The sequence below is a fragment of the Carassius auratus genome, chromosome 27, assembly GCF_003368295.1.
Source record: "Carassius auratus strain Wakin chromosome 27, ASM336829v1, whole genome shotgun sequence".
Taxonomy (NCBI): domain Eukaryota; kingdom Metazoa; phylum Chordata; class Actinopteri; order Cypriniformes; family Cyprinidae; genus Carassius; species Carassius auratus.
Window position 1 is genome coordinate 6854720 of NC_039269.1, and position 26732 is coordinate 6881451.

The 26732-nt window shown below is 31.3% G+C and overlaps 1 protein-coding gene across 2 annotated transcripts; it reads left to right on the top strand.

The window, feature by feature from the left end:
- Positions 1 to 1030: 1030 nt before the first annotated feature.
- Positions 1031 to 26588, top strand: LOC113045259 (epidermal growth factor receptor substrate 15-like 1). Of its 2 annotated transcripts, XR_003275966.1 has the most exons (12): positions 1031 to 1108; positions 2043 to 2084; positions 2267 to 2356; positions 2963 to 3022; positions 3222 to 3464; positions 4659 to 4814; positions 6825 to 6910; positions 7003 to 7075; positions 8821 to 8920; positions 11006 to 11066; positions 16648 to 16731; positions 25481 to 26588. XR_003275966.1 is itself a non-coding variant. In XM_026205507.1 (11 exons), exons 5-10 carry the CDS (start codon positions 3225 to 3227, stop codon positions 11056 to 11058), a joined length of 708 nt encoding a protein of 235 aa, XP_026061292.1. In that variant the 5' UTR covers positions 1031 to 1108; positions 2043 to 2084; positions 2267 to 2356; positions 2963 to 3022; positions 3222 to 3224; the 3' UTR covers positions 11059 to 11066; positions 25481 to 26588. The 2 variants fall into 2 exon arrangements, 1 of the variants encoding a protein (XP_026061292.1); XM_026205507.1 differs by lacking the exon at positions 16648 to 16731.
- The last annotated feature ends 144 nt before the right edge of the window (positions 26589 to 26732 follow it).

The following is a 26732-nucleotide window of genomic DNA, read 5'->3' on the forward strand; positions in this document are numbered from 1 at the left end:
TGTGAGTTTTTGAGCACATCATGGTTTTATACTCAGAATTTCATGCTGTTATTTATTTATTTACAATCATATATTTACACATTACACATTTCCCAAGGATGCATCATTTCTCTAGAATGCATGTTAATCATCTTTTTCTGTCAATGTTTTGAGTAATAATCATTCTTGTGTGGTTTAGTGAATATGTTTACTTTGTATATGCAACACTAAAGCCGCTCCCTAAACGAATTGCACTTGAAAATCTGAAACTGAAGAAGTTTTCTCATCTGAAACCATCTTTAAGAAGATTTAAAACAGTGCAGGTGGTGCACAGCTGTATAAAGACGTTGATTTGTGTAAATCTCACTAAAGATATTCCACAGACTTTATTCAATCTTTTTTTTTCTTCATAATTTGAATTGCATAAAAGTGGTCAAGTAAGCAGTTAGAGACTAAGACATGTTTAGGTTATTTCTGGTTGCCGCTTGCATTATTTTCACAATTTTTTAATGAAAAATCTGACTAAGGTAGTCCTTTGAGTCTCATTCTTAATTCCTATCGCATCAGTTTTACTATATGTCAGGCATTTACGAATCTGGCACACAAGATGGAGACATTTTACGGCACAATAACTATTTCTCAAGACTTTCTCTTAAGAGGAGCTTCAGATACATGTAGGCCTATTGATTTTCCTTTCTTTTCTGTTGTTCTTTTCTTGAATTTAGGCCTATCACACATTCTCCCATAGCATTGTTTCACGTATATCATTTAAAACGAATGATTTTCTAGATATTTTATGTTCTGAATTATGTTTTGCATGCTTTTTACCAGGTTTTACATTTTAGATTAATAACATAGATAATCATAATCAATAGGATATGGACATGTTTGTGCACAATCGTCCCAGAATAGCTTAATTTAGTAGGCCAGACTTAAGAACAGGTGAACAATTTAAAATAATAAATTTAGCGAAACAAACCACCTCTGTCATAGCAAGGGCACGATCTTAAATGAGTCTTTAATGATCACACGTTTGACATTGGCTTTGCGCGTTCACGAGACCGAGTCCTGCGCGCGAGCGCGTGCTCGTGGATCAGGAAATATGGCGGCGCTCACGCCTCTCAGTCAGGTAATGAGTTTAAAAGTTTAATTACAGATATTATATTCTGTAAAATACATTTTCAGAGGATTTATACAGATCGTGTTCTCTGGTTGTGAGAAATGCTGTTACGTCATGTTTAGGCGTAAAAGCGCGGGAGTTTGCCTCTCTTGTGAAACAGGCGAAGTTATCAATTGTTGTTAGCGAATATTTCTTAGTTATGTTTCCGTTTTGCCTCGTTATGTTTTTTAAAAGTTTCCGATAATTGATTGCTGACTGATTTGCGCTTTCAAGGTCGCTGTTTTGCAACTTTTTTGACTCGTGACAGCTGTTTGTGAAGCACCTTTACGAAACCGATGTGTGTTTTATATGATTCCTGTCAGTGAATTATTCTGAATTTTGTTCAGGAGCATTATTATTATTTTGTAATTTGTGTTATGCCAGCATTTTGTTTGTGTACTTTGTCTTTAACGAGAAAAAAACTGTTTTTATCATCCTGTGACGTCATCGATGCCCACAGACGCCCCTGTCCTTCAGATTACTATAATAATATTATTAACTATTATTATTATTATTATTAACAATAATCATACATACTTTATACATCATGGTGGTATTTATTGTAAGATTTAACAAGAATTACGTATTTTCCACTCCTTTCCATACAAATGTTAATATTTATTTCGTTTGCAATTTTCATTATATTATTATATATATTTATTATATATATATATATATATATATATATATATATATATATATATATATATATATATATATATATATATATAATATAATTTATTTTTTGCTATTTGTTTTTAATTATATTGGTAACTCTTTAGAGTAAGCTTCTATTAGGTAGTTATCCATTAAATAAACAGTAAGTATATACAGTATTTCCTAATTGTAATGATTTTCCCATTTATATTTGTATTTTTTTCTCTCTTTATTGCTATTTATGCAGTTATCAAGTGGAAACCCTGCGTATGAGAGCTTCTACAGACAGGTAAATTCATTAAACTTGACTTATATGGGACGCAACTGTATAGAAATGTCTGGGAAATTAGCTGTTGTATATAAAATGGAATAAATAAAGCCCTGATATTATGAGCTCCCAGTGAAGTGTAATATGAATATTTACACTGATGACGTGTTGTTCATCTTTGGCTCCTGGCGTGTTTGTTGCAGGTGGATCCGGGAAACACTGGGAAAGTTGGCGCTGCAGAAGCCGCTCTGTTCTTGAAGAAATCCGGGCTTTCAGACAGCAGTTTGTGTCAGGTGAGGATTAATAATCACGAAAGCTTTGAGATGCAGCGGTAAATAGGTAAAAAAAAATAAAAATTTCTATACATCAAAAAACCTGAAAGATAAAATGTATCAAAATATTGGGATAGCACGACTGTTTTCAACATTGATAATAATCAGAAATGTCTCTCGAGCAGTAAATCAGCATATTTTCATGATTTCTGAAGATCATGTGACACTGAAGACTGGAGGAATGATGCTGAAAATACAGCTGCACATCACAGAAATAAATTACATTTTACTATATAATAGAAAACACTTATTTTAAATGGTTATAATAATAATTTTCTAAATTATTGTGTTTGTTGGTACTCTTGGTGAGTGGAAGACACTTCTTTCAAAAACTTTTTTTTAAATCAAAATGTAATTTTAAATCAAATCAAACACCAAGTTTTAAAAAATAATTATCTAATATAATATAATAAAAAGTACAGTATTAAAAAAATGACCAATTCAAACTGATGCTGAATATTAAACATATTGCTAATTGCATATTGCTTTAGATCTTTAGTATATTCATAAATTAACTTCATGGTTTCATAAATATTTTTTATCGACTTCTCTATCTCTGTTTTGTAGATTAGGGATCTCAGTGACATTGACAAAGATTGACACTTGGATAAAGAAGAGTTTTCAGTGGTAAGTCAATTAATGCATCAAACAAAATGCCATGTTGTTTATTAGCAGTGAATGTGATCAGACCTCGTTCTGAAGCGTTTGTGCTCCAGGTTCAATCATTTTAATTTTTAGTGTTATCATCAGTGACAGGAGGAAACAGGCCAGTTGCTTAAAAACCAGAAAGCGAAATCCCAATGCTCACTTCATTTGCTTTTTTCAGGCCATGCACCTGGTTTATGCAGCGAGAGAGAAGGAGTCTGTGCCATCCACCCTCCCATCCGCTCTCATCCCTCCATCCAAGCACAAGAAGATCGCAGGCGCTCTTCCGGCATCCGTTCCCATTCTTCCCTCAACCCCGTTCCTGCTAAATAAGAACCTGAGGCCCACGCCGGTCCTTTCCAAGAGTCCTCTGGGTAGCAGCACAAATCTGTCTCCATCACGTCAGCCTCAAACACACACACAGGTGAACACCAGAGCGTTCGTGCTGTGTGTAAACCTGTCGATCTTGACCTAGCACTCATAAGACCGGTCCAGCTGCATTGTTATCAGCTCCTGGAGCTCTAGTCCTCATTAGATTTGATGCAAAATTCACTTTTACATGTTGTTCAAACATAATGCACACATTTGTACACATCCACAAAATCAAAATCCACTGTGTTTTTATTTTCTTTAAGCCTCATAAATAATATCCTTTTTTCAAATCAAGCCGTTCTCAGCTTCTTGGCTGAGTGATGTCGCACAGAGCCAGGCTCCTCCCACGATTGTTTGATTGACATGAGCGCTTTACCTTAGCCCCGCCCACTGAGTGACTGTCATCAGTGCTCCATAGTTTCACCGCAGGAGCAGATGAAAACGAATGACTCCTAAGAGATTGAAGTGTTTTGTTGTTGGATGTATTAATGAGCATAAGCAGGCGTCATTTACTCCAGACATCGCTGAAAGACGCAGTGAAACTGAACTACAGCTAAAATTAATTAAAGCTATATAATAATTAATTAAAAACTGCAATAAATAATAAAAATGAAAAAGCACACACACACACACACACACACACACACACACACACACACACACACATATATATATATATATATATATGCATATATGCATATATCTATCTATCTATAATAAAATAAAAATGAATACTGAAAGTATATAATTTAATAAAATCAAACTTAAAATATAAATTATACTGCACAAAATGATTTCCCTATGTACCTTTTTTTTCATAAAATTTTTAAACTCTACATCTACAAATTAATAAATTATGTGCATCTGTTTTCTAATGTTTTAATACGATTGATGAAGGTGCTGTAAATTGAATTGTTTTATATATAAAATTGAACAATACTATGCTATTTTCTTTTACATGCAACCTAGATTTAGTTTAATTGTAAAAAAATAAAATAAATAAAAGTTGATGCATCTATTGCATCCAGCTTGCTTTCTCACTGACCCGCCTCAAACTTATTGGCTTACATGCATTTATGTTCATAAATATGATCTTTCCAACATGACCTGAAAGTCACCCACAGCCTTTTTAAAGCAATTTGTGTGTTTGCAAAATGAACGTTCTGAGCAATTGCATTTGTTATGTTACACATTTTCCTCCTTTCATACTTGGGTTCACATAGGTTTCTGTTGTTTTGGTGTGAAGTCACTGGCGGACACGCAGTGTACGGGGAAACTCACCAAAGAGCAGTTCTGTCTGGCGATGCACCTGATTCAGGAGAAGGTGAAAGGAGTGGATCCTCCTCGGAGTCTGAGCCCTCAGATGATACCACCATCAGAGAGAAAAGCCGTCAGCACTCGGGTGAGAGGACTAAACAAACACATGCATGACATGCATCCTCTCATGATCAAAAGCAGGATTGCTTTTAAAGGTCCCATTATTTAATAGGACACTTCACCCAAAAATAAAAATTCTGTCATTGTTTCAAACAGCGTTTTTTGTCGATTGCATTGTTTCACCACTAGGTGGCGACAAATTACTTTACAATGTATTTGCCAATTAATGCATTTTTAATTCAAGAGAATCGTTCAAAAACCCTGAATGAAACAAGTGAAGTAGATTTATGAGTGAGTCGTTGAATCAGTGATTTAAACAACTTTTTCTTCATTCTAATATAAAAAATGGGGTCTTAAATATATTATATATATAAACTACAAGACAAAAGTTTTTGAACCGTAAGATGTGTAATGTTTTTAAAGTCTCTTCTGCTCACCAAACTTTATTTATTTGATCCAAAGTACAGCAAAAACAGGAAAATTGTGAAATATTTTTACAATTTAAAATAACTGCTTTCTACTTGAATGTATTTTAAACTGTAATTTATTTCTGTGATGCACAGCTGAATTTTCAGGATCATTACTCCAGTCTTCAGTGTCACATTTTTTTTTAGAAATTATTTTAATATTCAGATTTGCTGTTCAAAAAAACATTTATTATTATTATTATGTTGAAAACAGATAGGTATAATTTTTTCAGGTTTCTTTGATAGACCGTTCAGAAGAACAAAATTTATGTGAAATAGAAATTGTTATAAATGTATTTGTCACACTTGATCAATTTAAAGAATCCTTGCAAAATAAAAGCATTAATTTATATACTTGTGATAATGATAATAGTAATAATAATATTTAAAAAAAAAAGGTTTCTTTAGCAACAAATCAGCATTTCAGAATGATGCTGAAAATATAGCTTTGATCACAGAAATAAATTAAATTTTATAATATATTCCAATAGAAAGCAGTTTTGTTTTAAATTGTAAAAATGTATCACAACATTACTACTTTTGCTGTACATTTTTCAAAATTGAGATTTATACATCAACAACATACAGGATCGGACAATATTTGGGCAATATCTGGAATCTGAGGGAGCAAACAAATCGAAATATTGAGAAAATCACCTTTAAAGTTGTTCAGATTAATTCTTAGCAATGTATATTACTAAACAAAAAATATGTTACTGTGTGTGGAAGCTGCTATTGAGATCCTCCATGAACCACTGAAAGAATAAACTATTCTCTAAATAAATGTGTACAGTGGCAGACTTCATTTAAAACTTGTAAAATTAATTTAAAATACACTGCCTGGCTACAAAAAGTCGCCATCTGGATTTAAATAAGCAAATACTTAGTCTAGGATCATTATTGCAGTGATTAAAATGTTTCTGTTAATTATTTTAACACTAACTCATGCAGCTTTTCAGTTCTCAAGCAAAACTATGTTGGAAGATGTCCATAGTCCAGGATGATGAAAGCAAATATTTATTTTCTTAAAAAATTATTTGCAATAAGAATTGAAGAATGCATATAGTCTGTTTTGGTTTCATGTTGCCTGAAGTTCATGTCTTTATGCTCAGGTGATGAGAACGTAGATATTACATGACAAACTTCTCATGCACAAAACTGACTAGCTGGAAATATAATGAAACCTAATGCCAAAATTCAAATAAAAATGAATGCAAACTAAATAGAAATGTTTAATAAAATTTAAAAAATTACAAAAAATGTAAGTAAAATTAAATCAGAATATTATTTAAAAAAAAAAGATATATTAAAAAAAGGTTTCTGCATGTATGATTTCTACAATATCTTGAAATCTGCATCTATGAAATTATAAATATTGTCTATCAAGTTTTTTATTGCTTTGTTCTCATTCAGTGTTATGATGTTGAATAAATAGTAATTTCTTACAGTGTGTTGCCTGTGTGTTTGCTCGGGCGCCTCCTAGCGTTCATCCTGTGTACTGCATAATTATACACACGTACTGTAGATGACAGACCATGACTGTCTCTTACATAACATGATTTTTCCAGGACAGCAGGAGTATTGTTGGGTTGGTTGAGCTGACGGGAATCAAGGACCAAGATGACATCAACCAGGAAATCTCCCAGCTGCAGAGGTCAGAGAGTTCATGCACGGACAATTATAACCATACCTCTGGCATTTCTCTAGGTACTTATTTAGCTTTCTTTTCTGATTTTTGGTGCATAGTGAGAAATGCATATTGGAGACCGAAATCAGGCAGAAAGAAGAAGCCCTGCGACAGAGGAATAGCGAAGTGCAGGTGATTGTGGTCTGTGCTTTGTCCCATGTCTCTTCAGTCTAAGGAGATTTTCCAGGTTGTTTCAGTTTCAAATAGTAACCAGATTTACATATTTAGCTGTTTGTGAAATGAGATTAAAGAACTACATGGTTCACCGTGGTTCGATAAATACCAGGAGTTTTTTTAATTTTTATACAGCTTTTAGTTGTGTATATTGTAGTCTTTCGTTTTTTTTATTTTTTTTTTTTAATTACTAAATGCTTTTAATTTTAGTTTTGTCCTTTTTTATTAATTTTTAACTTATTTCTTTTTATGTATTTTCTATTTATATTTTTTTATATTAACATAATATATATTTTTATACCAAGTTTGTAAGCTAATAATTATATGATATTTTATTTCAGCACTATTTAAATTAGTGAAAATTATTTTTTATATATTTTTTTTATCTAAATGAATTAATACTGATGAAATCTTGATTATAATATACAGGAAAAAAACAGTCTAAATACATAAGACGAAGCTTTTAGTTGCATATTTTAGTTGTTTATTTGTAGCAATTAGCATTTTTGTTTAAGTTATTAAATGTTTTTTTATTATTATTTATTATTTGAATTATTTTAAGACATTTGGTTTTACATTTTCAATCATTTAGTTTTAATACTTGTTAAGTGCTCGTTGTAGTAATATCCATTAACACAGTATTTATTAATATTTTGTACCAACTTTTATTTTTGTAATATATATTTTTGTATTTATTTAAATGTTATTTAAATTTACATTATTTAACTTTATTCAATTTAATTAATTAACTTTATTTTTATTTAAGTTTTAGTAATTTTAGTATTTTAACTTAAACACAAATTATTTGAGTTATTTGCCACAGCAAGATTTCTATTTAAAATATTTCGATTTTATTTCAGTTCAACTCAGTATTTATTTTTAATAGTTTTTGTTAGCAATAACAATGCTACAATTAACTAAAAGTATATATTTTTAAATTTTTGGAATAAATTAAAGGAAACTTGTCTTTAATTTTATAAATTAAAAAGAAACATTAGTCAAAAGTAATAACATAAAATAATAAGTAAAACGACAGTCAACACTTTTCCATCCCCATCCGTCATGAAAAACCGGGAATTTTTACATTGTGTTTTCCAGTCCTCAAAAAAAAAAAAACATGGAAATGTAATCATGGAAACTATTTAATTGGCTTTTTATCCAGTTGTCACCTTCTCCCGTAATAATGAATGATGGAAACTCTGGCTATTTACTGTCAACATGTTTCCTGTTTGTTTTACTAATTGAGGAGTCATTAACTTACTGCCTTAGTAAAAACAAAGGGTAAAGACAGACACTATTTGAACTTTAGAAATCACTTTTACACTAAAACACCTCCTTGAATTTTGAATAATCCTTAAATTGTGAAGAAATTTACTCTTATTATGTTTGTCCTCATATAAAGCAACTTTAGCTTGGCCTTCCATCGAAAGTTTAAAGGGAAACCACACACACACACACACACACACACGCGTCCCTCTGAGTGCCTTTACTTGTGTTATTGTTCGTGTAATAACTCCTCACACTGGCCTACTGTCAAACGCTCGACTCTTTCTGTGACGTCTGACGTCAGACGATCCAGCGCAGGAAATGAAGACGGCCTCTAGAGCTGAACGATGCCCTCTTCATACACATTACAATGATAATATTTTCCCCGCAGTCTGAGGAGCAGAGCAAACACGAGCTGAATGCTGTGTGTGTTTCAGGAGGATTCATTGGTTAAGTCCAGGATGGCTGTGTTTAACAGTAGCGGCTCTCAAGGCCTAAACATAGACCCCTTCCAGAGCGAAGACCCCTTCAATAAAGGTGGGCTCATGCATCAAACGCATTCAGTTCACACTCAATAATGGTTTCTATTCTCCTGTTGTCATGCAGATTTTGGGATGTTGCATAAAGAATGCTGGATGGAAAGACCTAGATGCACAATTCAGAATTTATATCTCACAGTGATCAGAAGAAAAGTCTAAAATACAGGGTGATTAAATTAATCAGGCATACTTTTTGATTAATTAAATCAAACCATTCCTATGGAATCCAGAAAAATGTAAATGCAAAACTCTAAATTAGATAAAAATTAAACATATTTAAAGGAAAAACAAACAAACAAAAAACTTTTTTAAAATAAAATTTCTTTTTTTTTTTTATTCAACTTTTTAAATTTAATTAAAAAAAAATGTTTTATGATTTTAGACATACTTTTTGATTGCAAAATGTATTTTTTTGATATGAACCCATAATTGTGTGAGTTAAATTCTGAGCTGCAAGAAAAATAATTGAGAGAAAATGTTGCACATCCTTTTTATTTATTTTATTGGTGCAAATAAAAACTTGATTGTGAAAAAAAATCTGAATTACGAGATAAAAGTCAGAATTTATATTTATATTAGAGTTTATATTTTGCTAATCTGACTTTTCTTCTAAATTAAAAAAAAAAATCTGAATATCAGATAAAAAATCAGAAACAATTTTTTGGAATTAAAACTCACAATTGCAAGAGTCAGAAAAAAAAGATGCTTGTTTGTTTTCAGAGTTAACTTTTATTGATATTTTAATCTAAATAGAGTTCAAGGTAAATTAAAAAAATCCTGGGAATCTGAGGCCACGTTATTACTTTTTTCTGCATATTTCTACAAATCTACCATGACAAATGATTGTTTTAAATGAATTCCATCAGTGGAAAATCAGAGCAGGATCCAGTTTTACTTCAGGTCGTGAAATGCAAGTGTATTTTCATGCTCACACAATGCATATTTAACCTGTTAAATGTCTGGGTCCTCTTGCCGTTACATGTTTTAAACAGTAATATCTTAGTCTGAACCTTAAGTAATCTTGACAAACTATATATCATTGGAAAGCTCAAAGACTTTAGTTTTGATATTTGCTGACTGATTTTTTAAATATTTTACAGAGCAACTGTAATTTATTAATATGCATGAAAAATCTTTATTCATTTTCATGGAGAATATTCAAACGATAACAAAAAGGTCTAAAAGTGAATAGAAAACACAATAGATTATCCTTTTTTTATGCTTTGTGAACTATAACGCAAGTCCAGGGTTCTCTTATGTGTTTTTTGATGTTGAAACGAAATCGAATACTGCCATACTGACCCTTAATACGTCTAATTGTGATGTCTACATCATAAATATTGAGAAAAGTATGTAAAAACAATATTTCAGGTCACTCAAACCATATATGGTAATGAAGGCGCACTTAAATGGACATCTAGTGGAGAAGCTTGGTACTGCGCCCAAACAAAATTTCTCATTTTTGAGAAATCAACCTCAAATTTGGAACATAACTTTTTAGGAATTTAGATTTTCTATCAGTTTCAGAGTGAAACATGTTTTGTAAAATACATATAGAATATAAATATTTAAATTATTATACTATATATTTCCATAAACGTAAACTTATATAATCTTTACAACTTTTTTCACTTCTACAATACTCTGCCAAATGTCTGCTTTTTAAAAAGAGGTCAACCTTAAATAAGTAATTCATATTTCTATCATGGTTTTATGTTTTATTATTAAACGTCTGCATCTGGTACAGAAGCGAAGTCTAAGGCATTTGAAAAGTAGCTCAAATAAATTAAAGCATGTTTATGGACAAGTTGAAATCGTTTCGTTTCAATTAAAAGTCAGTCTCCGTGAATAAAAAAAAAAAAAAATCGATGTAGATGTCAATTTTTCTGATCAAAAGTTTGTTTTAGATTTTTTTGCATTAAAAGCGTTGAATCAAACACAAGTGAATTCTTCTCCTGGAGAGCTTGCATGTTGCAGCGTGTGAGTTGATGTTTTGGCTAATGTTGTGAGAAACATGTCATAATGTACGGTTAGTGCTCTGTCATTCCCATGATGCCTTGTGGTTTCTCTCTCTCTGTCACAGGCCGGTCCCTTCAGCAGAAGAGTCAGCCAGACATCGATGAGTCCCAAACCTAAAGAGTCAGGTACGGTGTGCATTCGGTCACCTCTGATTCACTAACCGTCTTCATTACTGTTCATCAAACAGATCACGGTGTTCAGGAAGCCAGAATAACAATAGATTACTCACAGATGAGTTATTAAACTAGGCTAGGATTCAAAGTACAGCACCAAAAGCTTGGGATTATTCAAGATTTTTTGATGTTTGTTCTGCTCGCTAAGGCTACATTGATAGTTTGATAGAAAATACAGTAAAATTGTGAAATATTATTATAATTTCTTATAGCTGTTTTCTGTGTGAATGTGTGTTAAGATGTAATTTATTTCTGTGATTAAACCTGCATTTTTAGCATCAGCAAATCAGCACTTTCTGAAGGATCATGTGACACTGGATGCTGAAAATACACAGATATAAATTACAGTTTAAAATGCATTCATATTTTACACAATATTACTGTTTTATACTCTGTTTTTGATTAAAAAATAAAAAAATAAATAAATAAAGCCTTGGTGAGCAGAAGAGACTTTCAAGAACATTAAAAATATCAAACTTTTTTTTTTTTGGCTAGTGGTGTGTAATCATTTGACACATCAAAAAATGATCTGTTTAGAAATAAAATACGGTAAGTGGTGTTGCGCCACACCTCTTTTTTGTTGTTTGTTGTTGTTCATCTTCTTATCTTTTCGTCTCTTCATCTGTTAGAGGAAGCTAGTTGGTCTTCTCAGTACCAGAGTGATGCATGATTCAGAGAGTAGATCAAAGATAGAGTCGTAAGAGAACTAGCTTTCACACAAAATGAAGAGAGTGGAATAATTATAATCATACAGTCACATGATGCAACTTCCAACTGAGGCCTACAAGTCTTCAGTAACACACAGATCCTTTCTTTGGTTGGACACAATAATAACATTTAGTGTATATGTGTGTGTGTGTATATAATTTATTAAAACTGGGCAATAAATTGTTATATGTTTCAAAATATGTTCACGTATTTGTAATGTGTACCAATATATTATAGTCTTTGGTATTGGAAATTATATAAAATATTCTATTATTCTTGCCACATTTGCATTGGGTCTAAACGTAGGCTACTGTAACGATTGGAAATGTATTTTCTTGCCCATTTTGAAGTATATTTTGGTATACGAAGGGTTAAAACACAAATTATTCACACACAAACACACATACAGTACAGACCAAAAGTTTGGAAACATTACTGTTTTTAATGTTTTTGAAAGAAGTTTCTTCTGCTCATCAAGCCTGCATTTATTTGATCAAAAATACAGAAAAAACTGTAATATTGTGAAATATTATTACAAATTAAAATAATAGTTTTCTATTTGAATATACTTTAAAAAAGTAATTTATTCCTGTGATGCAAAGCTGTATTTTCAGCATCATTCCTCCAGCCTTCAGTGTCACATGTAACATCAGTCGATCACATGATCATTTAGAAATCATTCTATTATTCTGATTTATTATGAGTGTTGGAAACAGTTCTGCTGTCTAATATATTTGATCAATAAAGGGTTAAAAAGAACTGCATTTATTAAAAAAAAAAAAATCTAATAATATATTTTCTTTACTATCACTTTTTATCATTTTAACACATCCTTGCTGAATAAGTATTGATTTTATTTAAAAATAAATAAAGAAAAAAAAAATTACTGACCCTAAGTTACTGACCAGTAGTGTTTATTGTTATTAGAAAATATTTATATTTTAAAAACATAGCTTCTTTTTTTAAACTTTTTATTCATCAAAGTATCCTAAAAAAGTATCACATGTTCTGAAACAATATTAAGCAGCAGAACGGTTTCCAACTTTGATAATGAATCATCATATTAGAATGATTTCTAAAGGATCATGTGACAATGATCCGAAAAATTCAGCTTTGCATCACAGAAATAAATGATCATTTAAAGTATAATACATTTAAAAACAGTTATTTTAAATTGTAATAATATATCACACTATTATATGTTTTTTCTGTAATTTATTTTGATCAAATAAATGCAGGCTTGATGAGCAGAAGAAACTTCTTTCAAAAACATTAAAAATAGTAATGTTTCCAAACTATTGGTCTGTACTGTATGTCTTAGGTTGATGGGGTATATTTTAATGAATAGTCCGAAAAAACATTATTTGGGTTAAAATTATCCATTTTTCTTTTATGTTAAAAATCATTAGTAAAATGCATTGCTAAGAACCTAATTTGGACAACTTTAAAGGTGATTTTCTCAATATTTAGATTTTTTTGCATCCTCAGATTCCAGATTTTCAAATATTGTCGTCCTAACAAACGAAACAGCAATGGAAAGCTTATTTATTTAGAAAAATTGACAGGTTTTATTGACGGATTACCCAGTGTTACATTTCTGTGCGGTGTAAATGTACTTGAATCTCTGTGATTAGCTGTTGTGAGTCATGGCACGAACAAAGGAGATCTCTGAGGATCTCAGAAAGAGGATCACTGAAATCTCTAAAGAGTTTGGTTTGATAACTTCTAAGCAACTAAAGGCCTTTCTCACATTGGCTAATGTTCATGAGGAGAGCACTGAGGAACCGTGGTGTGTGCATGGTGCATCCAAAAAGACCATTGCTGACCATCTGCAGATTGCTAAAGATCATGTGGACAAAAGAACACACTGCATTCCAGCATAAGAACCTTTTCCCATCTGTGAAGGAAATGAAGGAAAATGTCAGGACATCTGTCCGAGAACTGAGTCTCAAGAGAAAGTATGAGAAACGTTACTTGCAGTTATTGCTGCAAAATTGGGTCCCACCAGATACTGAAAGCAAAGATTCACATACTTTTGCACATCGCAGAAACGTAACACTGGAAATTAAATGAAAGTAGAGTAAATGACAAAGAAAATTATTTTTGTCAACATTTTTTGATTAGGTTCTATTTGTCTACTTTCGGGACTTGTGTGAAAATCTGATGATGAATTGGTTCATACTTATGCAGAAAAATAGACTATTTTAAAGAGTTCACAAACTTTCAAGCAGCATTTTATATATATATATATATATATATACCGTATTTTACGGACTATAAGTCACACTTTTTTCATAGTTTGGCTGGTTCTGCGACTTATAGTCAGGTGCGACTTATTTATCAAAATTTATTTGACATGAACCAAGAGAAAACATTACCGTCTCCAGCCGCTAGAGGGCATTTTTGGACTGATGTAACTTATACATAGGTGCGACTTATAGTCTGAAAAATATGGTATATATATACACACACACACACACAGTGTTGGGAAAAGTAACTTTTAAAAGTAATGCATTACAGTAATGCGCTATTACCTAAATAAAATAACTTCTTATGGTACTTTGTTACTTTTTATGGAAAGTAATGCATTACTTTAATGTTAGGTGAGATTTAACTGCAATTAATTTCAGAAAAATTTGCGATTAATTAGTAAAAAAATGTATTTATATATATATATATGTGTGTGTGTGTGTGTGTGTGTGTGTGTGTGAACCTGGAGCACAAACCCAGTCGTTGGGGTATATATTTAGTAATAGCCGAAAAAACTTTGTATGGGTCAAAATTTACAATTAATCTTTTATGCCAAAAATCATTAGGATATTAAGTAAAGGTCATGTTCCATGAAGATATTTTGTAAATTTCCTACCTTAAATAAATCAAAACTTATTTTTTGATTAGTAATATGCATTGCTAAGAACTTCATTTGGACAACTTTATAGGTGATTTTCTCAGTATTTAGATATTTTTTTGCACCCTCAGATTCCAGATTTTCAAATAGTTGCATCTCAGCCAAATATTGTCAAAATATAATAAAAACCAGATTTTCAAATAGTTGCATCAATGGAAAGCTCATTTATTCAGCTTCCAGGTGATGTATACATCTCAATTCCAAAATGTTAACACTTAAGGTGGTCCAGAGTCCAGAGTATATATATATATATATTTATGTATGTATGTGTATGTATTTTTACAAAGTTGAAGTCAGCGTTTGTTTTGAGGCATTGCCTCAAAATTTCCTGTGACTTGATTCTATTAATAGTGCTTTTACGTACACGTTTAGCTACAGGCCTTCCGAAAATAGTCCCGTCCGAACAGGGAACGCTTTGTGGCTAAGTCTAACGGAAAAGCGTCAGGAATCCACACAGCTGTCTTCTCTCTCTCTGTGTTTGTGCCCTGCTCTCGCTGAACAGGTAAACTCTTTCTGCGCATCCCGTCCGAGGAAGCGGGGTTAATTTATGGGAAGCATGCAGACTGACGTGCTCCTGAAATAACTCTTTTGACGGGAACACTAGAGAGTGTGTTCGGAGCTGTTAGTGGTCTCACACTTACAGATGCGTTAAGGAAACTCGCACGCGTTTTACTAGCTCAGCTTTCTCTCAGCAAACATACCCACTCCTTTCCTGTGCTGTGTTCATAATTGGGTCATTCTTGATGTAAACCTTGTCTTTTAAGAAGCATTTCGCTCGACAGTAAAGGCATTTATCATGTTGCTGTTTCACATAAATGCTGTTCTTTTGAACTTTCTGTTCATCAAATAAATATATAATATAAATGTAAAATATAGCATGGTTTCCACAAAAATATGAAGCAGCACAACTGTTTCAAACATTGATAATGATCAGAATTTCTTGAGCAGCAAATCATCATATTAGAATGATTTCTGAAGATCATGTGACACTATCATCATGCCTAAAATACAGATTTGATCACAAAAATAAATTACAGTTTAACTGGTATTTATATAAAAAGAGCTATTTTAAATTGTAAAAAAAGTTTCATAATTTTACTGTTTTTATTGTATTTTTGATCTAATAAATGCAGCCTTGATGAGCCGAAGAGACTCTTTCAAAATCATTAAAAAATCTGAATGACCATATTTAATAGTGAATATTATTAGATTTATAAGTATAAAGTAATTATTAACAGGATACAGGCTGGAAATAAAAAGAGAAAAGGTTTTAGTTTGAAAATGTTTAGTTTGAAGTTCATAAACATGAAAGCAAAAAATGAAGAAATATTTTCCTATTTCTTTCTATTTTATTTTTGGATTAATTTAGATTCGTTTCGTTCATAGAAGTTGCACCCAGAGGTATTATAGTTAACATAAATAACACAAAAAATTAAACTAACTTATTTAAAATAATAATAAAATAAAATAATTTAATAATTTAAATTTTAAAGGAAAATATAAAAATAAATACTGATTTAAAATAATAAAATCTAATAATATCCCGGTGAAACTATAATATTTTTGTGATTTATTTATTTATTTATTTATTATTATTAGTTATATTAAAACTTAAGATAGAGCTCTACTGTTTGACTCTTTCATAACGTCGTCATTAGTTAATCAGAAACATACGTCACAGATGGAAACCAAAAAAAAGCTGCAGATGGAAAACAAAACGTGTGCTTTTGAGGAGCTGGAAGTCATGGAAAATGAGAAACACTGGCCACATACAAGCCTTCTCTCTCAAAATAGCACCTGTGTTTGTGCCGCGCTGTTCAGCAAACGCACAGAACTGAGCTTTTGCACTGGATTGAAGTGTGTTACTAGATATTTCCATCTAATCATTTGCTTGTGCTCTCCCTCTTTCATAAACAGACCCGTTTGCTGCGTCAGACGCATTTCGGCAGCGACTCTTTTGGAGGGAAAAGTGGTTTCGCTGATTTCTCTCAAATGTCAAAGGTATGTTCAAAAGAGAAATCTCCTATAGTTCATCCAGATCAATCCAAGCTCAACTCATTTACACTAATCAACATGCATATGAAGTCGAGATTACTCAAATCGTTTTAAACGAATAGCATGCTGCTTGTCCTGTTTTGTAGTATGCATTATGCACATAATACTGTTTATGAACTGAACTGTTAATATTCTGATTGATCCGCTATCATACAACCAAAACACAATGCATGGATCACCGTATCCCACAATGCAATAAACCCCGACCTCACCTTCCATTTCAGGTGTGATGCATGAAATATGAAATGATCTTAAAGAAAATTTAATATATATATATATATATATATATATATATATATATATATATATATATATATATATATATATATATATATTAGCGCTGTCAAATGAATAATCGCGATTAATCGCACCGAAAATAAGTTTCTGGTTGCGTAATATATGTATGTATGCTTTTATATTTATGTATTTATAAATACACACATGCATGTATATATTTCAGAAAAATATGTTGTTTATATATTAAATATATTTATTTATAATATACATTTTTGTGGATATAAACAAACTTTATGTAATATAAATATACACAAACACATATATATTATGCAAACAGTAACTTCTTTTTGAATGCGATTTACAGTAATTCTGTTTCGGGCTTTTATCTTTTTTTATTAGTTTTTAAATATATAATACAATTTTTCCAATGTCAATCAGATTTTTATATAATTTTAGCACTTTAGAATTTTCTGTTCATTACTTTTTCATCTAATAATTGCATTTTATTTCATTTTACTTACTGAAATTGTTGTTTAATAGTTTTAGCCATAAAACATAATAATATAATATTATAAAAAACTATATGAAAGAATTACAATAACTAGTTAGAAAATATATATAATATAATAACAACAACACTGGTTGTTATTTTGAATAGTTATGTCACATAAGTCCATAAGCGGCAATATTTTTTAATCTTATTAGTTTAGTGCATTGCACCATAGACTTCCATTGTAAGTGCATTATTGTAAGTTCTGATGAATTATTTTACGTGGTAATCCTCTGATTTATCTTTAACATGAACATTCGTATAAGTAATCAAGTTTTAAGTATAAACACATCAGACACTTCACCACATGCAAACAAACTCAATAAAATGACAGATCATGCAGAGTGTGTCTGATAATGGAAAGACAAACACTTCCCCATTTTAACGATATCGAAGTGCATCAGTGCGCTGTGAGCTCATCGCAGGACAGCTGTGACAGGAAAGATAAGAGATATTCAGAGAGAAAACAGACCACTGCAGGTTCATTTGTCCATAGTTCACCCAAAAATTAATTCTCATGTTGTTTCGAACATGTGTGACTTGCCTTCCTCTGTGTTTTCCATACTTCACTAAATTTGAGTTCAAATTAAGTCTCTTCTGGTCACCAAGGCTTCATTTGTTTGATAAAAAATACAGTAAAAATAGTGAAATATTATTAAAATGTAAAATAACTATTTCCAATTTAAATATATGTTAAAGTGTAATTTATTTCTGTGATGCACAGCTGCATTTTCAGCATCATTCCTCCAGTCTCCAGTGTCACATGATCTTCAGAAATCATGAAAATATGCTGATAAATTAATATTAGCGCGTTAATAATAATGGTTCTTATTATTATCAATTAAAAATTTTTTTTTAAGGTTGTATGATGAACAGAAACATCAAAAGAACAGCATTCATTTGAAATATAATTGTTTTGCAAGATTATAAATGTCTTTACTGTCCCTTTTGATCAATTCAATGCATATTTGCTGAATAAAAGCTTTATTTTACACACACACACACACACACACACACACCAAACATTTAAATGGTCATGATTTCTGCATTTTCAACATTGATAATAATCAGAGATGTTCTTGATTTCTGAAGGATCAGTTGTAATAATGCTTCAAAATTGTAAAATTTTACTGTATTTTTGAGCACATAAATGCAGCATTGAGTGACACTTCCAAACAAATTCAGGTTGTGAATGACATTAATGACAAAATGTAATTTTGGGGTAAAAATAGAGTAAATAAGGGTGTATTCTTCCTAGAAGAGATTGCTTTGTTTGTGTATTTGCAAGACTTGCATTCGTGAGAAAGTCTGTTTGTGTTTTCACATGTGCAAGTGTGTACACAACATGACTGTGTGTGTGTGTGTGTGTGTGTGTGTGTGTGAGGTCCTGATGACCTGCATCCACATATAGAACAATGAATCCGGAATCACATCATCAGAGAGTGTTGTCATCCTCTGTTTTGGTCGACGCTGTGAATCAGTGTTTCCTGCGGCGTTATCAGCGCTGTAGAGGTTACCCAGCCTCTCCCATGACTCTGTGACCAGTTCTACATGTAGCTGATGCTTTTATTCAGACACGACGAATTCAAGTGATGCGTCCTACAAGTTCTGCAACTTTTCAGATCGGGAAAATATAGGGATTTTTGGGTAAAATGCTTTACAATAAGGTTGCATTTGTGAACATTAGTTCTGTTTTAACATTGCATCTGTTAACATTAGTTGTAAACATCTATTTTCTAATTTTATTAAAATTTTTGTTAACTATACATTGTAGTTTATTTATAGAGTTTTTTGATTTATATATATATATATATATATATATATATATATATATATATATATATATATATATATATTGCAAAATTATAAAAATTGTGTGTGTGTATACATAATAAAATTGTATTAATAATTTTATATTAACAATAAGTGTATATATAAATTAATACATAATAAAAAATTGCATTACAATAGCTATATCCATAATATTTAATTAAAAATCAACAAAGAGCATGAAGAATGTGTATAATGAAATTACATTTTTACATTTAAATTAATTTTACTATTAAAATGCATATACTGCAAAGTGAAAAATGTAATTACAATAATGAGTAATTAGGAAAATTGCATATTTCTTAAACGTCACCATAATTACATCATCATAGTTATAAAAACATTTTTTTACATTTAAAAAATCTGTTTAAAAATAATTAATTGTTTATTAAATAATAATAATAATATATAAGTACGCTAATCATATGTATATATAATTAAAATGGATGAATTGTAAATAAAATAAATATAATTATCAATTATAAATAGATTTGCTATGTATATATGTATATATCTTGTAATGTGAGTGAATATGCATTATTAATAATTAATTTGGTAATTATTAGAATTTGTCTGTTCATATACATATATTCATTTTTAAACAGCTTACATTTTCTGACTATATATATATATATATATATATATATATATATATATATATATATATATATATATATATATATATATTAATATAGTTTATAACTATAAAGTGTTTTGCTATATAGCATGCACTTTACGAGAGTCGCTGTACTTCTAGTGTTTGTTAATTATGAGAAGTGTCTGTGTGCATATTATGTTTCAGGCTCAATGCACTTTCAGATTAATATCTGGATTGTGAGATCCTCTCAAGGGTTTGTTTTGCACACCGAGCTCCATCAGTTTTTCTCATGAATGCACTGAAGTCACCTGTTCGACCCGGATGTGTGCTTTACGTTAGGACTCTTCCGGCGTCTAACCTTCACAGCGAGGTGTTTACACTACTAATTCTCTCTTGTGTTTGCTGCAGGGGATTGTTTAGAGTTGTTTGCGGTGTGTTTATTCCTATAACAGGCACAGAAAGGGCAAGGGTGGGGCGCTGGTAGTTTCACTACTATCTCTGAGTTAAGACAGAAAACAGCTCTTCCTCTCATGGCACACGAGGCCTGTGTAGTGGTGAGAGAGATATAGAGAAGTAAGTTCCTTTAAAGTTCGTGGTTCACACCCTTAAACTGAGCACCACTGTTCCCACGGATGGCTAAATATGTTTGTGCCAGGTTCTCACACTCGCCGGGTGTAAACGCTGTACGTTTCTGATCTCTGTGACCCTTTGTGGCTTCTATTATGTGTTTGCATTGCTGAGCACTTCTGCTGAATACTGATGGTGCAGATTTCACGTATGAATGTTACTGTCCTTACTTTATTAAGCCACTTTAATGCTTTAATGCATTTCTTTTTCTGGTGTATCAGGAGAAATTAATAGGTCATATTAAAGTTCATTTTAATTCTTCCTAAATTTAGGAAGATATTTGCATTGTGATATTTAAGCTACAGTACTTAACACATTTTACCCCTACATATATAATTTTTTTTTTTTTTTTTTTTTTTTTACTATTGACATTTTATTTTTTGTGTGTGTTTTGTTTTTTTTGTTTTTGCCAATTATTCACAAAAGTAGTCATCATTTATGTAATTCAGCATTTACTATACTGTATTACAATAATTAGTAAAGTGTTTAAAACACAATACTACTTTATTTTAAATTAAGTACAAAATTAAATGTTTTAATTGCATTAATGAGTTTAATTGACACATAATCATATTTATGTCTATGTATATCTACAGTATCTATACTCTCTCTCTATCTACATATTATATATATATATATATATATATGTGTGTGTGTGTGTGTGTGTGTGTGTGTGTGTATATGAACACACACACACTTTAGATCATCACAGTAATTGTTTTAATAAGAAATAGTTTAAAAACATTACAACAGGTATTTTGCATTCAAAATTTATTTTTTATATTTAAATTCATTTCACAAATATAATTTTACAAATAAAATAATTTAATGAAAAATATTACAATAATCAGTTTAAATGCATATTTCCTAATTGTCATTATCATTAGATCATCACAGTAATACAATATGTTTCTATTTTTAAAAAAAATCTACAATAGATATTTTTACAATTTAACAATTATACAACACAATTCACAATTTAATTTTTGCATTTAAGTGTATTGTGCAATTAGGATTCAATTTTAATATTAAAACATATTTCATTGCACTAATGCATTTAATTGCATGTTTTTTCTGCCTGTTCTTGACAGGTTTAGTGAGATGCACCTCGTGTCGATCTTGCTGGTTGTTATAGTGGGTTGTGGTTGGTGTTGCCAGGCTTTGAAGGTTTGTCAATTCTGCTCATAGTTTGAAGAAATTAAACTTTTTCAGTGGTGTTATTGCACCGCTGGTTAATATTGGCCTTTTTTTACATCCTCGTTCTGCAGTGGATGGCATCTATTACATTAGACTATCTAAAGCACTCGTTTAATCCAAGTTAATTAGACGTCTGCTCCACATTATAGTGACTTCTAAGATGCCTCGTTTAGTCCAAATTGTAAGGCAGCATCGCATGGATACTTTGTGAAGAAAACAATCCCAGAATGCATTGTAGTGAGCTAAATAAAAAATAAATGCTATTCTAAATATTATTATTATTCTTGCTAATGTAAGAATCGTACCCCGCTTTACACCCGAAAAGAAAATGTGCTAAAAATGAGCTCAACCTCCGGCCATCCAAGATCAGGATGAGTTTGTGTCTTCATCAGGTTTGGAGAAATGTAGCATTGCATCAGTGTCTCATCAACGGATGCTCTGCAGTGAATGGGTGCCGTCAGAATGAGAGCTGATAAAAACATCCAAAAGCACTCCAGTCCGTCAGTTAATGCCTTGTGAAGACAAAAGAAACAAATCCATCATCAAGACATTTTAACTCTGTTGTTTCCTGGTAAGAAATGAGTCCTCTGTGAAAAAGTGGTCTGAATCAGGAGAAAGATCTGCTCAGTTTACAAGCTAAAACAGTCCAAAATTAATTTAATTTAATTTTTGACTGTTTTTTGAACAGAAGTGAAGTTTGAAGTTAAAAACGTCTTAATGATGGATATTCGTTTCTTAGAAACACATACCCCTTGTCTTCACAAGGCATTAACTGATGGACTGGAGTGCTGTGGATTATTGTGATGCATTCTGACGGCACCCATTCACTGCAGAGCATCCATTGATGAGACACTGATGCAATGACACATTTCTCCAAACCTGATGAAGAAACAAACTCATCCACATCTTGGATAACCCGAGGACGAGCACATTTTAAGCAAATGTAAAACTACTCCTTTAAAGAGATATTTAATCATTGATTCACGCTCTTGTTGTTCTAAATTGTACAAGGCAATAGTCAATACAACTTGAGCACTATAATGTGTTTGCTATCAAATGCCTTAAGCTTTTTAAGTCTATGGAACAAAATGGTTGAGAAAACGTTTCATTAAAAATGATGATGATGCACAGATTCTGATAATTCACATACAGTTGATATTTAGTAGTCAGTAATCTGATTAGAATCAATAGGAAGCTGTTTGATGTTTTAACAAGCATCCTTCTTCATAATCATAACTTCTGGTTCCATCCATAACAGGGTTGAAGATAAAAATCTGTTTATTTATATGTCTTACGCCTATAGCTGTTTATTATTGTAACCATTAATACATTTATGCTTTAAACAAGATATTACAATATGCAAATAATGCACAAAAATAAGTTCAATTCCAGATGCATTCTCTGAAAACCGGACGGGTTGCATTCGGTTTTAAGGACGAGTTAAACCAAAAAAACATTCTGCAACAAGTTTAACACCATCTTTCCTGTGCAATATTATTTTCTTTGAGTCTCAATGATTCCATAATTCAGAAAACAGCAAAACGGCTGGAATAATCATGACTCTCATGCTAAGAATAATATTTTAGGATTGTTTTAAATGGCTTTTCACCTTACTGGAGTACACTAAAGTGACCTTACAAACTCATCTTGACATTATGAACTCAGAATGACACTATGGTCTCGATAAGTGCGAAGCTTTTACCAAAGTACTTCCTGTTTTCTGACACTAAGTGGCAACTGGTTTCACCACAGTTTCAGTTACTTTACACTGTTTTTACAATTTATGTTTATTTAAAATAATACGCTTTTTGAATCAACATATGAAATCACTCTCAATGGAGTTTTTAGATACAGAGTTGTATTAACTGTGCAAGTTTCAATGCTTAATTGATTGTATTAGATCATATCAGGAGCAAACGGTGAGAAATGAACTTCAACATCTGTCATTTGGGTCAAATCCAGGTCTGTTTGGCTACAGGTGGCTCCTCTGACCTGAATGCACCCGCTGATGCATGGCGTCAGTGCTTTGCCATGCTGTGCAGATGCAGTTTGCATGTTGCTTGAGGTTTTGTGTTGCGTATGTCGTGCTTCTTGTGTCATCAGAGCTGTGCATAATTTGTCTTTCTCCCAAGGCGCAGAAGAAATGAAGGTAGGGTGAAATGCGGGTCTGCCAACCACATCTGAGCAGATGCATGTGTTTGTTTCAACCATAAAACACCTACTCCACCCTGCATGCACACAAATCCCTACACAAATCACTCAGAGAAACCAGACGCTGTATTGAAGCGCTTTCAAACTAATGTAAGACCAGCCGACCAACCGCAGACATACAACATACAGTTCACATAGGGCTTTGAAGCGGTCAATAAATTGCGTATGTAATTGGACACTGAAATTGCACGTAAAAATAAAATAGCACAAATGTGATATATAATTTTGTATAATTTTTGTCATGATTTGGTAACGTTTAGTTACAAAGCATGTTTTTGCATCCTCCTCCTACTTTAAATGATACTCTATTATTTAATGCAAACACATTCAGATACATTATTTGTGATTTAAGTGTTCAACTACTTCTAGGTGTATTGGTAGTATAAATTTAAGAAGCATCAAGAATATTGTGGTGTTTTAAATGTGCTTTTTATTTGGATGTTAAGTAGGGCTGCAGGATTCATTGAAATGAAATGCATTATTTCCATAATAAATAAAAGTTTGAGGGTTTGACATTTTGAAAAGTAAATTAAGACATTTGTAATATTTGTAACTTTTTATATTGTTGTTTGTTAATATAATTTTTTGCATTATCTTGCAGTGAAATGTTACAATAGTAACTTTTTTTTTTAGTCATTTTATTTTTTATGGTTTTAAATTAATTTTTTTTAAGGATTTCATATTTTTATTTAGCAATATTTTCTCTAATACAATAGTAATAATAATAACTATTATTATCATCATCATTATTATTGACATTATCAATACATACAGTATTAAGTTTGTGAAAACATCTCTTGATTATTCTACCTATGTTTTTACTAATATATATATATATATATATATATATATATATATATATATATATATATATATATATATATATTATATTATATTATATATATATTTGTAACAAATTTTCAAATGATTAATTGCATCCAAAATAAATTTTTGTTTACATACTGTATGTATGTGCACTGTTTATTTGTTATGTATATATAAATACACACGTACAGTATTTATTTTAAAATAATATATAAATGTGCATATTTATATTATGTTAAATTATACATATATTTAATATATAAACAGATTATTTTTCTTATATACATGCATGTGTTTGTATTTATATATACATAATCAACATATACAGTACACACACATATACTATGTAAACAAAAACTTTTATTTTGGATGCAATTAATAATTTGACAGCAATATATATATATTAGTTTAATTAAACATATTAAAAATACAAGGTTATGTCTGTTTTTAAAACATTTCAGAGCAAATGCATACACATCGAGATCAATAAGGCAGAGAGATGCCAATGTATATTTTTTGATATATAAGCAATCAGGCAGGCCTACAGTGATGCATTCTGCTGTGTGTGATGAACAGTAGCTTCTGTAATGATCTAATGATTGTTTTCTGCTTCCGCTCAGAAGTGAGACGCAGCAGCTGGAGTGGACGAAGCATGAGAGTCAGAGAGAGGAGGCGGAGCTAATCCAGAGGCTCCGCCTACAAGAGCAGCAGGAACTGGCTCTGACTCTCAGTCGAGCTGAAAAGCCAAGAACGTGATGCTTCAATCCATCAGCGAGACTCACCTAAGCTTTTCCCCCAATCACACGCTCTCCCTGAAGATCTCTCTCTCTCTCAGGTTTGCTGTCGCGATCACTGAACCAATGAAGTACAACAAAACCAAAGGTCAAAGTTACAGAGTCACTGCACGAAACGCTCAACCACACTATTATGCTTTAAAACGTTATATACAGCTTCACCAAATACTGTAGCTGAAGATCTTAAGTGAGATCTTAAATCATTTTTAATGCACAGAAGTCTCATAATAAATATCAACCCATTTCTATGGCCAGTGTCGGTTTTGCAAAGTGTCTTAGTTTGACTACGATCAACTTCAAATCTCAACCAGACGTTTGGTTTAATAAGAGGGCTGAGTAACTAAATGCATGTCATTTTCCACCGTTGGTCCACTTTATGATTATATATGATGTCTGTTTTTATATATATATATAAACCTGCATTATCAATGCATTACGTGATAGTGATGAACAAATCCTGAATCTCATTTTCCCTCCTGATACGCTTTCATTAGATGCATGAAGATCAAATGAAGCATATTCTTTAGTTTCTGTAGGAGCCTGAGTTTTGCACTGTTCGTTTGAGAGTGAGATGATGTAGCAATGACTCTGTATTTTGTGTTTAACCCTTTAAAACTTGATCAGATCCTTTAGATGAACCCAGATCACACCAACCAGCTCTGCCCATTTCATCTGTTTTTAACCCTTTCTTGAAGCACATTTTGCCTTGACGTGAAGCCTTATACTTTATATTGAACTTGTTCTTATTATGTATCGATATATATATTGCATCTGTGATAATTAACACTAAAATCCGCAGGTTATGGGTTGTTTTTATGCTAGAGAAGTAAACTCTGGTGAGTGTGTATGGGTTTCTCTTTTATGTGTTTTGGTGGAAAAATGATTTTACAATGTGCTGCTTTTCCACTTTTTAATAAATGTCAAACATATTTATCTGAATCCACTATAAATTGTTCTTTTTTTCTTTAAATGAAGAACATATTGCAGCCATTTCCTCCCAAAGTCAAAGGAAATTGTGTATTTATTTTTTTATTAATTATATTTAAAAGCTACAATATTTCAAATAATTATATTTATT